The 12,315-nt window shown below is 52.0% G+C and overlaps 2 protein-coding genes across 2 annotated transcripts; one reads left to right on the top strand and one right to left on the bottom strand.

Annotated features, from left to right (window-relative positions):
- Positions 1-5,096: 5,096 nt before the first annotated feature.
- On the bottom strand, positions 5,097-6,451 carry POSPLADRAFT_1057717 (hypothetical protein; the record flags this gene model as incomplete). The annotated part of the gene is made up of 3 exons (XM_024480950.1): positions 5,097-5,444; positions 5,517-6,272; positions 6,368-6,451. 3 exons carry the CDS (start codon positions 6,449-6,451, stop codon positions 5,097-5,099), a joined length of 1,188 nt encoding a protein of 395 aa, XP_024337577.1.
- A 4,677-nt stretch (positions 6,452-11,128) lies between these two features.
- POSPLADRAFT_1057712 (hypothetical protein) lies at positions 11,129-12,285 on the top strand (the record flags this gene model as incomplete). The annotated part of the gene is made up of 2 exons (XM_024480949.1): positions 11,129-12,199; positions 12,250-12,285. 2 exons carry the CDS (start codon positions 11,129-11,131, stop codon positions 12,283-12,285), a joined length of 1,107 nt encoding a protein of 368 aa, XP_024337576.1.
- Positions 12,286-12,315: the final 30 nt, after the last annotated feature.

The following is a 12,315-nucleotide window of genomic DNA, read 5'->3' as shown; positions in this document are numbered from 1 at the left end:
CAGGTGTATCGGGGCGGGGGCGTGAGGATCCCACAATGGGACTGGCCTGGGGTTTGGGGTTGGCACTGCACGGTGGAGGGATGGGTACCGCTTTCGTCTGCCTCTCTCTTTCCTTCCTCACCTTTGCCTCATTGATGATCCCTTCGAGGAACACATTGTCGATGACCACCCCCACGCGTCGCGCAGGTTCTTCAGGTGGTGCGGATACGTGTCACTTCATCGGCCTGGTTCCGCATTCTCGCTCCAGGTGTCCAGGGGCTTCTTTTCCGCATCTTGCGCATCGTATGTCTGGACAGTCCCATATCCAGTGTCGAGACGATCTGCATCGCCTACAGCTTCCCTTCGGGGTCCAACCAGGGTTGGGTTGCCAGTCAGCCGGGATGGTAGTGCTCCGCGGCGTTGCTTGGAGAAAAGGGGACGGGATTGGGGGGCGCCTGAAGGCAGACGTCGGTAGGGGTGTGGGTAGGGGTAGGTACACGTTGGGGATGGTGCACGGGATGAATTTGTTGTGTCGCGCCCGGATGCTGCACGGTAGGAGCGGTTGAAAGCGATGGGCAACTTTCAGATTGTCGAGTCGAATGAGCTCAGTGAGGACACAGTTGTCCTGTTGACGTAGAAGCCACTTGTGGTGGTCGATGGCCTCATCGGCTGCCTTGACAGCCTCATCGTATTTGCGGCGGGCAGAGAGGTACGCTTCTAGTGCAGTGCAGTCAGTGGCATTGGTTGCCTCGGGGTGGTGGGTTTTGAGTTTATTGAAGACGTCGGTGGACTTACTGAGAAGTAGTGTCAGCAAAGTGCTATCGCCAACATGGGTGTGCTTAGGGGTGTAGATCGAAATCCTCTTTCCACCCTCGGTTGAGGGGGCATTGAACTGGTCGAGGAACGGGAGGGTGGAGGACATGTTGGTACAAGTAGGGGTGTAGCAACTGGGTTGAGCTGCTATCGGCTCGGTTCAAGTTTTTCCTCTTCTTATACTCTGTTAGCACTTCATCCGCAGTCCCTGTCAGGTTTGCTTCGGGTTCCCATGAGTCATCTGCAGCTGAGTAACCCTTCCACCTGACGCGATATTTGCGGCGCCGCATCCTCTTGTTCTCTCGGTGTCCGATGATGGCTTCGAATTCATAGTTATCTTTGCCTTCAATATGGTCAGGGGGTGGCCTCGTGTAGTTTGGACCATGGATCTCCATTTCTGAATAGGGAGATAGAAGCCATTTGTGGAAAACGGGGTGGACTCGCCAGGTGCTAGGGAGGTCTAGCTTGTACGCGACCATTCCGATCTTGTCTAGGACTTTGAACGGCCCTTCTCGCCTTGGGGCTAGTTTCCTGGACAGGTATGGCAGCTTCAAGTTCTGGGAGTCTAGCCATACCAGCTGACCTTTATGGAAGGAACCCCCCTTCCTTTTTACTCTCTTGGCCAAGACATTCTGGACCATCTCCATTGCTGCATGTGCTTCCTCACGGATGTTTTGCAAGTCCTTAAGGCGATAAGCTGCTTGTGGCATGTTTGATCCAGGGTGCGTGGCGGGTATTCCACGAGGTTCGTATCCCATCATGAGTTTGAATGGGGACGTCTTCGTCGTGGAATGCTCGCGGGAGTTGTGAGCAAATTGCACAGTGTGAAGATGGTCAGCCCACTTATCCGGATCATTGGCAGTGAAGCAGCGGAGGTAGATCTCCAGCTCTTGGTTTACTCGTTCTGTCTCGCCATCGGTCTGCAGATGGAATGCCGTACTCATGGCCGATTGAATCCCAGTCATTTTGCAAAGTTCCTGGAAGACTTTGGACGCAAATTATTGCGGTCCTCGGTCGCTGATGATCTTGTCTGGGAGTCCAAACCACTTGTAGACCTCTCGATACATTGCGTCTGCCGTTCCAAGAGCATCAATTGTTTTGTTGCATAAGATGAAAATTACCCCCTTCGTAAGGTCGTGGTCCACTACAACCAAAATTGAATCAAAGCTGTTGGACGGTGGCAAGTCAGTGATGTAATCACATGAAAATGTGCTGAAGGGCTTGGTGTTTGCGCGTGGTCAGATGGGGGTGATGGGTGGATGGGCTGGATGTGTGTTAGCTTTCATTTGCTGGCAGATGCCATAGCCGTTAACATAGCGAGCGACAAACTAGGCCATGCTCGGCCACCAGTAGTTGCGGTGCAAGCCGAGGAGGGTTTTCTGAACACCAGGGTGTCCTGCAGAGGGGAGGTCGTGATAGTGGAAGATGAGACATTTGCGAAGAGACTCATCTGGGGGTACATAGACCCGATCCTGGTACAAAAAGAGGTTATCGTCGATGGACCAGTCTGTTCTGGTGCATGGGGTCCCTCCAGTGTGTGCCACAGTGAGGCCTTCCTTCATTATGGGGTCGTCTTTGAATGAAAGGATGGTATCACGTGTGTCAATGTCGATGGCAGCGACCCATACTTCAGGTGGGAGCATGATGATGTCGGTGTTGTCATTAGAGCCATCACCATGGTCGGGTTGGCGGGAGAGAGAGTCGCTTTGCACCATTTGGGTATTAGGAACGTGTACCAGGCAGAAGTCAAATTCGGTCAGTTTACTTGCCCAGCGTGCTTGTCGTCGGTTCATGTCTTTGGCCTACTTCCAATATGTGAGATTCTTGTGGTCGCTGAGAATTGTCACTGGGTATGGGCTACCGATGAGGTAGTGCCTCCACTCATCTAGTGTGCGAATGACCGCATATAACTCCCTGTTGTAGATGTTGTAGTTTCTCTCGGCCGCATTGAAGCTTTGAGAGAGGTATCCGCAAGGATGCCAGTCACCGTTGTCATCGCATTGGCATAGTACCGCTCCCGTTGCAAACTTGGAAGCGTCAGTTTCGATAGTGAAGGGTCGGTCGGGATCTGGCATGCATAGTACTGGTTCTTCTAGGAATGCCTTCTTGAGGGTCTCGAAGGCTTTCTGTTGGTCAGATCCCCAGGTCCAGGCGACGTCCTTCCGGGTGAGAGCGACCAGCGGTTGCGCTTTGTCCGAGAAGCCTTTGATAAACCAGCGGTAAAAGTTTCCAAATCCAATGAAGGCGCGTACTTGCCTGAGGTTGGATGGCACTGGCCAGTCTGCGATGCCAGCTAGTTTGACAGGGTCCATTGTGATTTCTCCAGGGTGGATGATCATGCCGAGGAATTCGACTTTGGTGACATCAAAGGCGCATTTCTCCGGTTTGAGGTAGAGATTGTGTTGTCGAAGTCGTTCGATAACGTCGTGTTTGTTCCTTGTGTTCTGCCTTGTCCTGGGAAAAGATCAGGATGACGTCCATGTAGATGCAGAGCCAGCCTTCTTGAAGCATGTCTGTGAATATAGTGTTCATCATCCGCTGGAACATAGCGGGGGAATTACACAGCCCAAAGAACATCACCGTTGGTTCGTACAACTGCGGCAGTTTGCCATCAGTTCCTGGTACAATGAATGCTGCCTTCCATTCGTCCCCTTTCTTGATTCGGACGTTGTTGTATCCGGCGTGGAGGTCCATCTTCGTGAACACCTTGGCGTGCTTCAATTTGTCGAGGAGGTCCGATATAAGAGGGAGTGGGTATCGATCTTTGACCGTGTTCTCGTTGAGTAGCCGGTCTTGACAGGGGCGTAGTGAACCGTCCTTTTTACCAACAAAGAAGAATGGACTCGCCAACAGGGATTTCGAAGGGCGAATGTACCCTTTACTCAGGTTCTCCTCGAGAAACTTGTCGAGTTCCTTTCGCTGTTGTGGGTTGAGCGGGTAAACCTGTTGCATCATGTCCATGAAACCCTCCTTGAGGTTGATTTCGTGGTCATATTCGGTGTGGTCCGGAAGTCACGCAGTGGTGCCTTTGTCGAAGACGGGGAGGAGATTGTGCAGGTAGGACGGTATCATCTGTGGTAGCGTTTTTTCTGTCTTGCCTTGGGCATTCGAGGCCGCAAGTTTGGTGGATGTTGTGACTCGCCTAATGTTGTGGTGGATCTTCCAGATCATGCTGTTGTGGAGTCGTTTGTAGCCGGACAAGAGTTCAGGGAGTCGTTCCTTGAGCGGAACATCCCTTACTGCTAGGGATTCCTGTTTCTCGTACTTGGTGATCATTGGTGTTCCTGATAAGTAGGAAATGATGAACTCATCGTTGTCGATGTCCTCTGCTTGTTCTTCGATGGACGCAATACCTGTTGACCCAAACCCATCCTCCCCGTGTTCTGTTTTGTCAGTGTGGTCGGTTAGTGTTACTGATGAGGTGCTTATCCTTTCAAGGATGAGCTGAGCAACTCGGTCGCCGGCTTTGACGGTGAATGGGAGGTCAGAGTTGTTGACCAGCAGGACTGAGACCTTGCCCCGGTAATCAGAGTCGATTACTCCTGCAGCGACATCGGTTTCCTTTAGTGCTAGACTGGACCGAGGTGCGATTCTTCTGTAGTGTCCTTTGGGGATAGCCATGATAAGATCGGTGCTAACCAGGCCTCGTCGTCGGGCAGGGATGATGAGTTGATGCACAGCAGAGATGTCATATCCTGCTGCGCTGCCAGTCTTTCATTTGGGAAGGGTTGTGTGTTCCGAGGTGGAGATGACGACGAATTCGTCCTCTGTTGGTTCTGGGAGTGGGGTAGTTACGGCCTTCTTCAGTTCTAGCCGAGCCACTCGCCTTTGGTACAGGTCCATCTTCCAGGCCCTGGTCTCGTCTTTCGTCCACCGGTGGTTTAGCTCAACTTGTCCGGTTTTCCAGTCTATCTTGGGGTTTTCGAGCTTGAGCCAGGTATGGCCGAAGATGATGTCTTCCTTGCCGATGCTGGTGACGTAAGCTTTGACAAATCGGGGTTCTCCGCTTATCTTGTAAGATAAGAGAGCTCTTTGCATGATGAGTGCTTCTTTGTTTGGAGTTCCATCCACGTTGAAGACGGGGATGGGTCGGGGAAGAGGTTCTGTCCGAAGTCGATGCTCTTGGACGAATCTCGGGCTGATGAAGATTCCTGTTGCGCCGCTATTGATGAAAGTGCGCGCCTCGATGTCTTTTCGTCCCACAGTAATCGAAATGTGCAGAGCGCATTCATTTCGGACTACTAGAATTACACGGGACAGTGAAACGGATACGGGCAGTGGTTGCGTCGGCTCACCCTGCCCCTTCAAAAATCCTCCATTGTAAGTTCTTCGTACAGCTCCCGCTTCTCGTCGGCGGAGAGTGTCTTGATTCTGGCGCGGAAGTCGTCCTTCCCAGATCCTCCCTGGTTCGGTCTCCCACCCCCTTGTCGTGCAGCCACTTTCTTGCGGCAGTCCTTGGCACTGTGGCCCTTGATGTGGCAGTAGAAGCACAGGTTCCCGTCCCTGTGGAGCTTCCAATCAGCCTCATTGAGAACAGCTCCCAGTTCCCACTTCCTTCCTCCCGATGTGGAGGTAAAGGTTGATGCGACGGCAGCGGCGTCGATATCCATTGGTTCGCCATAGTCCCTGGTGTCTGTGATGACGAGAGCCCCCTGCTTGGCTGCGTCAGTGTTTCGTACTTCGTCATACCAGGCTTTCATGGTGTTGGGTCAATCCCTAGCGACCCTTGTTGCGAGCGCAAAATACAGCTCCTTCGGGAGTCCTTTGACAAAGTTGGTGTGGAGAGTGTGGTAGTTGTTCTCAACGCGGTTGGTGCCATTGACCTCGGCGTCCTTGAGCTGAGCCTTTGATGCTAGCTGCTCGAAGTGGGTGACGTAGTTACCGAGGGAGAGTGCTGTCTTCCTATCCTTCTGTCGTTCGGGCAGTTTCATCAGGATTTGATGTGCCTTGATTCGCATTCCGTGCTCAGGGAACACCTCTTCTAGAGCGGCAACGAAGTCTGCCCAAGTGGAATAGACCTGGACTCCCCCTGCCGACTTTTTGTAATACGCGTCCACCCATGTTTTCCCCAGATCCTTCCTCATCAGCACTACAGTGAAGGCGATCTTTGCTTCATCGCTGAGTCGGGTGTTGTTGGTGGCGACGAAGTAGGAGAGGATGCATTGGATGAAGCGTCTGAGGTCCTCTGCCTTTCCGCTGAAGGGTTCAGGAGCGGGGATGTCGAGGCAAAGGGGTCGGTTGGCCATTGACTGCTGGGATTGGTATGCTGCGAGGGCAACAGCGATGCGCTGATCGATGTCTTCTTGAGTGAATGTTGCCATAGGGACTTCAGCCGGTGCATTGGTTGATGCGGGTGGAGCTGGTGGTAGTTCGATGTCTGGGATCTCGATGGGGACATACTGAACTTCAGGGAGTTCGAGTGGTTGTTTGTTGATGGGTGACTGCGCACTTTCTGCTATTTGTATAGGTTCGACATCGATCTGTAGGATGGTGAATACGTCTTCTGGGTGAGCGGGTGGGTGTCTCTGGTAGTAGCTAACGAGTTCTTGATGGGCGACGACCTGCAGGTGTGGACCGGTTGCATGACACCAGGTGCCGCCTCGAGGGTAGATGGGAGCCCTTTTTGTGGAGGTGACGAAGCAGCGATCTGCTCAGTCATATTGGAGGAGCGGTGATCCTGTGAGGGCTGGTAGTCCCAAAGGAACTGGGTTGACTGTGTTGTTCGACGTAATGGTGGATGAGATGTTTGACTAGGTAAAACTAGGAATGTAGCTTAGAAAGTTCGACCTTTTGATACAATGGTCTATACTCCTATATCGATGCCTGACTCGTAGACGACAAGCGAGGACTTATGGACAGTACGTCGTCCTGAAGATCGAGTGAGGAAGTCGAGAATGATCACTACCCCAAGCGAGGAGGAGCAGAGACTTAAATGAATAACCAGGTCGAACTTAGGGTTCGACTGACTAATGGTACAACTAGTTATACAAGTACCGGCTACGCATGGACCACGGTATCTGTATGGTCGTGTTTAGCAACAAGGAGGAACAAACCTAAAGGCTGGGGATGTTCGACTGGGTTGACCAAAGCAATGGTGAGCATACTCAAACCTAAGGCTAGGGACAAGTAAATGTATTAAGTTAGCAAAGGTAAGTAAAAGGAATATAGGGGCTTACTGACCTAGGAACAAGAGGTTAAAACTGAGGTCCCTAGGGCAGCAGAGGCCAGCTTATATACATGAGAAGTTAAGGGCAGGCTGTGTACACTGGTCCATGCACAGCTGGTCTGTGCACAGCATTGCTATGTCACAGCCACTGAGGTAGTAGCCTGGTGAGTCAGAAAGGCTGTGTCAGTGGAGCCTGGGCTGTGCCATGCACTGCCATCCCATCTAATTTAATTGTACAGTAGATAAGGACTTGTCTGTTCGAGTGTATAGTACAGAGGTTGCGGGTTTGAGCCCGCAGAAAGGAAAGAATTAAAAAACAGCTAGACACCATGTCAACTCATAACATTACCCCCCCCCTTCAACAGTGCATGACCTCATGTGAGGCACCCTTGCCCATCTCCCACCTAGAGTGGTAGTGTGCTTCAGTTAGCGGCGAAGGTATTGGCTGGAAGTTGAGACCACCAAAGATAGCGGCATTGAGGCGATGAGGGGCATTTGGGTTCTTCTGGTGGAAATCAGCTATGAGGGCCGGCACATTTGCAACATTGCACACCAGTTCCCATAATGTATGCGAGTCATCATGACCCTTCCAATTGACGAGGTACTGTAGCTAATGCTGGAAGATCCTGGAATTCTTGATCCGCTCAACCTCATATTTCTCGTCACCCTCAACCTCAATGGCAGATGGCTCCTCCAGCTCCTGGCCTGGGATGTCACTATGTGTGTACTTGCTCAGCAAGGAGACATGAAACACCAGGTGCACTGGCATCAACTTCGGCAGGACCAATTTGTAATCTAAGTCTCTGAGTTTTTGCCGCATGGCATATGGCCTGAGGTGCTTGGGACTGAGCTTCTTGCTCAGCTGTTTCAGCTTAAGGTTCCAAGCATCAAGCCAGACCTTGTCCCCCGGTGCAAAGACCGGTGTCTCTTGCACGTGTTTATTGTAGTACACCTTTATTCGCTCGGCTAACAGCTCAAGTGCGGAGCGCGTATCATCGCAGATCTCCTTCAGGATTTTAAGCCGATCTGTAGCCGCAGGTATCGTGGACATCAGATTGATCTGCACTTGGATTTCAGGGTGGTAAGCCTGATTCAGAAAGAAGGGGGAGTGCCCGGTTGCCGAGTGAACTCTATTGTTCAATGTGAACTTGGCAAGCAGCAGCTGTTTTGTCCAATCATCCTGCCTGTGACTCGTGAAAGTGCGCAGGTATTGTTCAATCCCCTGATTCCAGTGCTCGGTCTGGCTGTCCATCTGGGGATGGAACACTATAAATAGCATTGGCTCAATACCAAGTCCCTTGTACACTGCATGGAGATACTTCAACGTGAACTGGGGACCACGGTCTGATATAACTTTGGCCGGGGCCCCATGATGTTTGAACACATTGCAGATATACAAATCAGCCACACCTTCTGCCGTCAGGGTCTCATGACAGGCTGAGAAGTGGACCTGCTTAGTAAAGCAGTTGGCGGTGACTAGGATCAAGTCGAATCCATCAGACTTCAGCAGGCCAACAATCATATCAGTGGTGATGATCTGCCACGGGTGTTCGGGGATCTCATTTGGCTTCAGCGGACCCTGGGGTTTGGCTGGGAATGTCTTGGTATGGTTGCACATGTCGCAGATGCTTACATACTCATTGATGAATTTGGACACTCCTGGCCACCACTAGTTTCGCGACACAAGCTCGAGGGTTTTGGCACAACCGCCATGGCCGGCGATCGGCGAGTTGTGGTGAATCTTGATGATATCCTGCCAGAGCTCTGTTTTCTTTGGGACATATATGCACCCACGAAACAACAGAAGTCCTTGTTCAGCATTCCACTCCTCAAAGCCCTTCTGCAGCCGGGGCGGCCCGAGGTTCTGTACCTTCTCAAGTGCCTCAGCCACTACCCGATCCTTCTCCGAACATTCCCTGATATGTCTTAGAAGCGACTGATCGGCTGTCACCGAGGCATGACCACGTTGCATGGTGGCAATGTGGAAGCGCTCTTGTTTGAGGACAATCTGATCAGTGTTGTCATCCTCATCGCTGACCTGGTGGTCTGATCAGCGTGACAGGGCATCAGCCTTTCCATTTGATGTTCCGGCCTTATGCGTGATGCGGAAATCGAAGCAGGTGAGGAACAGCGACCATCGTGCTTGATGACGCGTGAGGTGCTGTAATGTGCGCCAGTACTCGAGGTTCTTATGATTGGTTACGATCTCGAACTGAGTGGGAAGTCCCTCAAGATAGTGGCGCCAATCATCCAGCGCTTCAATGATTGTGAGCATCTCCTTATCGTAGATCTCGTAGTTATGCTGGGCAGGGTCCATAGCATGAGATCTGAAGGTGACCGGATGCCATTTGCCATTGTCCTGCTTCTGCATCAGCACACCACCAGTGGCATACCCTGAGGCATCAACCTCAATGCGTGTTTCCTGATTAGGGTCATACAGCACCAGAACAGGGGTTGTGCCAAAAAGCCGTTTGAGCTCATCAAATGCGTGCTGTTCCTCTTCACCCCAATGCCAGGGGTTGTTCCCTGTGAGTCAGTTGAGTGGTTACGAGATCTTAGCAAAGTCCTTAATGAAGTGATGGTAGAAGTTGGGGAACCCCTAGAACTTCTGGACATCTTTTTGGTTCCGGGGTACCGGTCACTCATTAATTCCTTTTAGCTTCATGGGGTCCATCACTACCTCATCACCACCAAACACATAGCTGACGTAGTCGACTTTGGAAACATCCCATTTGCACTTTTCAGGCTTCAGGAACAGATTATTATCCTGAAGGCATCACAAAGCCTCATGTGTGACCCTTTCGTGCTCCTCCTTATTGGTGGAGAAGACAAGTATGTCATCCAGGTATACGAGGGTCTTTCCACCAATGATGAGATCATGGAAGATGGCATTCATCATGGCTTGGAAGGTCGCAGGAGAATTGGTGAGGCCAAAGAACATCACCAAGGGTTTGTACAGCCCTCAGTTAGTTACAAAGGCAGCCTTCCATTTGTCACCAGCTTTGATCCGGACATTGTTGTATCCCCATCTGACGTCGAACTTTGTGAAGAGCATAGCGCCTCAGAGCTTGTCGACCATCTCGGCGATCAGCGGCAGCGGATAGTGATTTTTGATGGTGATTGCATTCAACCGGCAGTAGTCCTGTACAGGTCAAAGTATCCCTTCCTTCTTTTTGATGATGATGAAGGGGGACAAGATGGGCGACTTCAACTCGCATATGTAACCCTTTGCCAGTTGCTCCTTTAGGAACTTGTCCAGTTCCTCCTGCTCATTGTTCGATAGCAAATACACTTTCGAGTGGAATGTTGAGTAGCCAGGCACAAGTTCAATTGCATGATCATATGGCTTCCTTTCGGGTAACTGTTCTGATGCTTCCTTGGAGAAGATATTCAGAAACTCATGGTACTGCTTCGGTACTGACTCCTCAGTGGTCTTAACAACCTTCTTCTTGATCTCCTCCTCAGCGAACAGCTGGGAGTATGTATGTCCCGCTGCAATGAACAGCTGAGGAGTGCCTGGAAGCATGATACCTTGCTCCCATGCTTCAATCAAGTTGGCTTCTGTTCACTCAATCTTCTCTGGATCTTTCTCAGGCTCAAAGTCCGGGAGTACCTTACTCCGGCAGGCACCTATGACCTGTCACAATGTGCTCTGCCACAGTCCCCTGGTCGGCCTAGGACGATCCCCCGGTGGCGGGAGCCACAACACCATGTGACCACATGGTTGTATCAGTTGCGGAGCATTCGGACCGGAGCACAGCTCCGGCCACACTTCTTTTGTTCCATTGTTCCTGTGGCCAAGTGGCCCTTGTTCTCCTTTTGGACTCTATTGTTCTTTTACCTATTGTTCTGCCGTGGGAATGCTTTCCCTTGCTCATGTATATAAAGAGCTCTGTAGCGACCCTTTAATCTACACTTCTGTGACCCACTTCGACTTCAGCCCCTCTTGTGGCATTCAGTCCTTCAGTGCTAGTCCTGTGCAACTGCTCCCTGCGTCGCCCTTTGATAGGTTATGAGCCCCGCGCTCTAGCAGTCAACTACACACACTACTAGCGCGCCACAGAGTCAATCTCTTCGATTTTCGGACCACTTCTTGTCCCTACACTCTCACATCTTTCCCTTTTGCCACAATCTGCGCTTTCATCCTCTGCCACTCTATCTATGGCTACAATGTCGAACCACTCGTCCTCTCTCTCCTTCCCCAAGCTCAATGCCTCGAACTACAAGTCCTGGGCTGGGGACATGGCTGCCTGTCTGCGCTCTGCAGGCCTGTGGCGCCTTGTCTCTGGTGCCCACCTCAAGCCACAGGCCAAGGACCCCAAAGCCCCCACTGAAGCGGAGGCCACACTACTGGAGAAGTGGGAGGTGGAGGAGGCAAAGGCTGCTGGGTGGTTGTATCTCATGGTTGAAGCGGACCAAAAGGTGCATTTCTCCAACATTGACAGCGACCCTGTTGCAATGTGGGCGGCCCTCAAAGGTGTCCACCAGCGTCCTCATGCTGCTGGACGTTGGAATGCCTGGGAGGCGCTGTTGTCTATCAGGAAGAGCGATTCTGAGTCGCTTCAAGCGGTTATTAACCGCGTTGAAGACGCCATGCAGCAATGCAAGAATCTGCGCCCTGACAAGTACACTCTGGACGAGCTTGACAGTGAACTCACTGTCATGGCTATGATCCTGGCCCTCCCCCGCGAAGATTTCGCCCTTCTGCGCACTCAGCTGCTCAATGGCGACCTCAAGAAGGCCACAGTCATTCAGGCCTTTGTCACTGAGGATGCCCAGCGCCGCCATGACTCCACCATTGCTTCCCAGTCTGCCCTTGCAGTCGCCTCGTCGTCCTCTGGCCCCTGCGACTTTTGTGGTGCATCTGGCCACTCCCAGCCACAGTGCTTTTCGTTCCAGAAGGCCCAGAAGCAGGCCAAGGAGCGCCGCACTACCAGAGGCAAAGGGAAGGCTGCCACTGCGCAGGAGAAGCCTGCAGAACCTGCCCAGGAATCCGCTGCAAATGCAAGTGCCCTCTCCTCACACTCCCTTGAGCCCTCTTCGCCCTCTACACCGCTTCAGCTTGATGCTGACTTCACCTGGAATGCAGACACAGGCGCCACTTCTCATATGACGCCTCATCGCCACTGGCTTCGCAATTACAAGCCACTGCGCTTGCCTGTGAAGTTGGCAGACAACAAGGTTGTCTATTCTGCTGGTGTGGGGTCGGTCGTCTTCAGGCCTAGGGTGAAGGGAGCATTTGTGCGGTCTGTGGAGTTCTCCAGGGTGCTGCATGTGCCTGATCTGCGAAGCAATCTCCTGTCCTGTCTTCATCTTGCACGCAATAAAGGGTTTACAATCGCCATTCGTCCGATGCC

Source organism: Postia placenta (assembly GCF_002117355.1).
Source record: "Postia placenta MAD-698-R-SB12 unplaced genomic scaffold POSPLAscaffold_9, whole genome shotgun sequence".
NCBI classification, from domain to species: Eukaryota; Fungi; Basidiomycota; class Agaricomycetes; order Polyporales; family Adustoporiaceae; genus Rhodonia; species Rhodonia placenta.
This window is presented reverse-complemented; position numbering and strand designations above follow the sequence as displayed.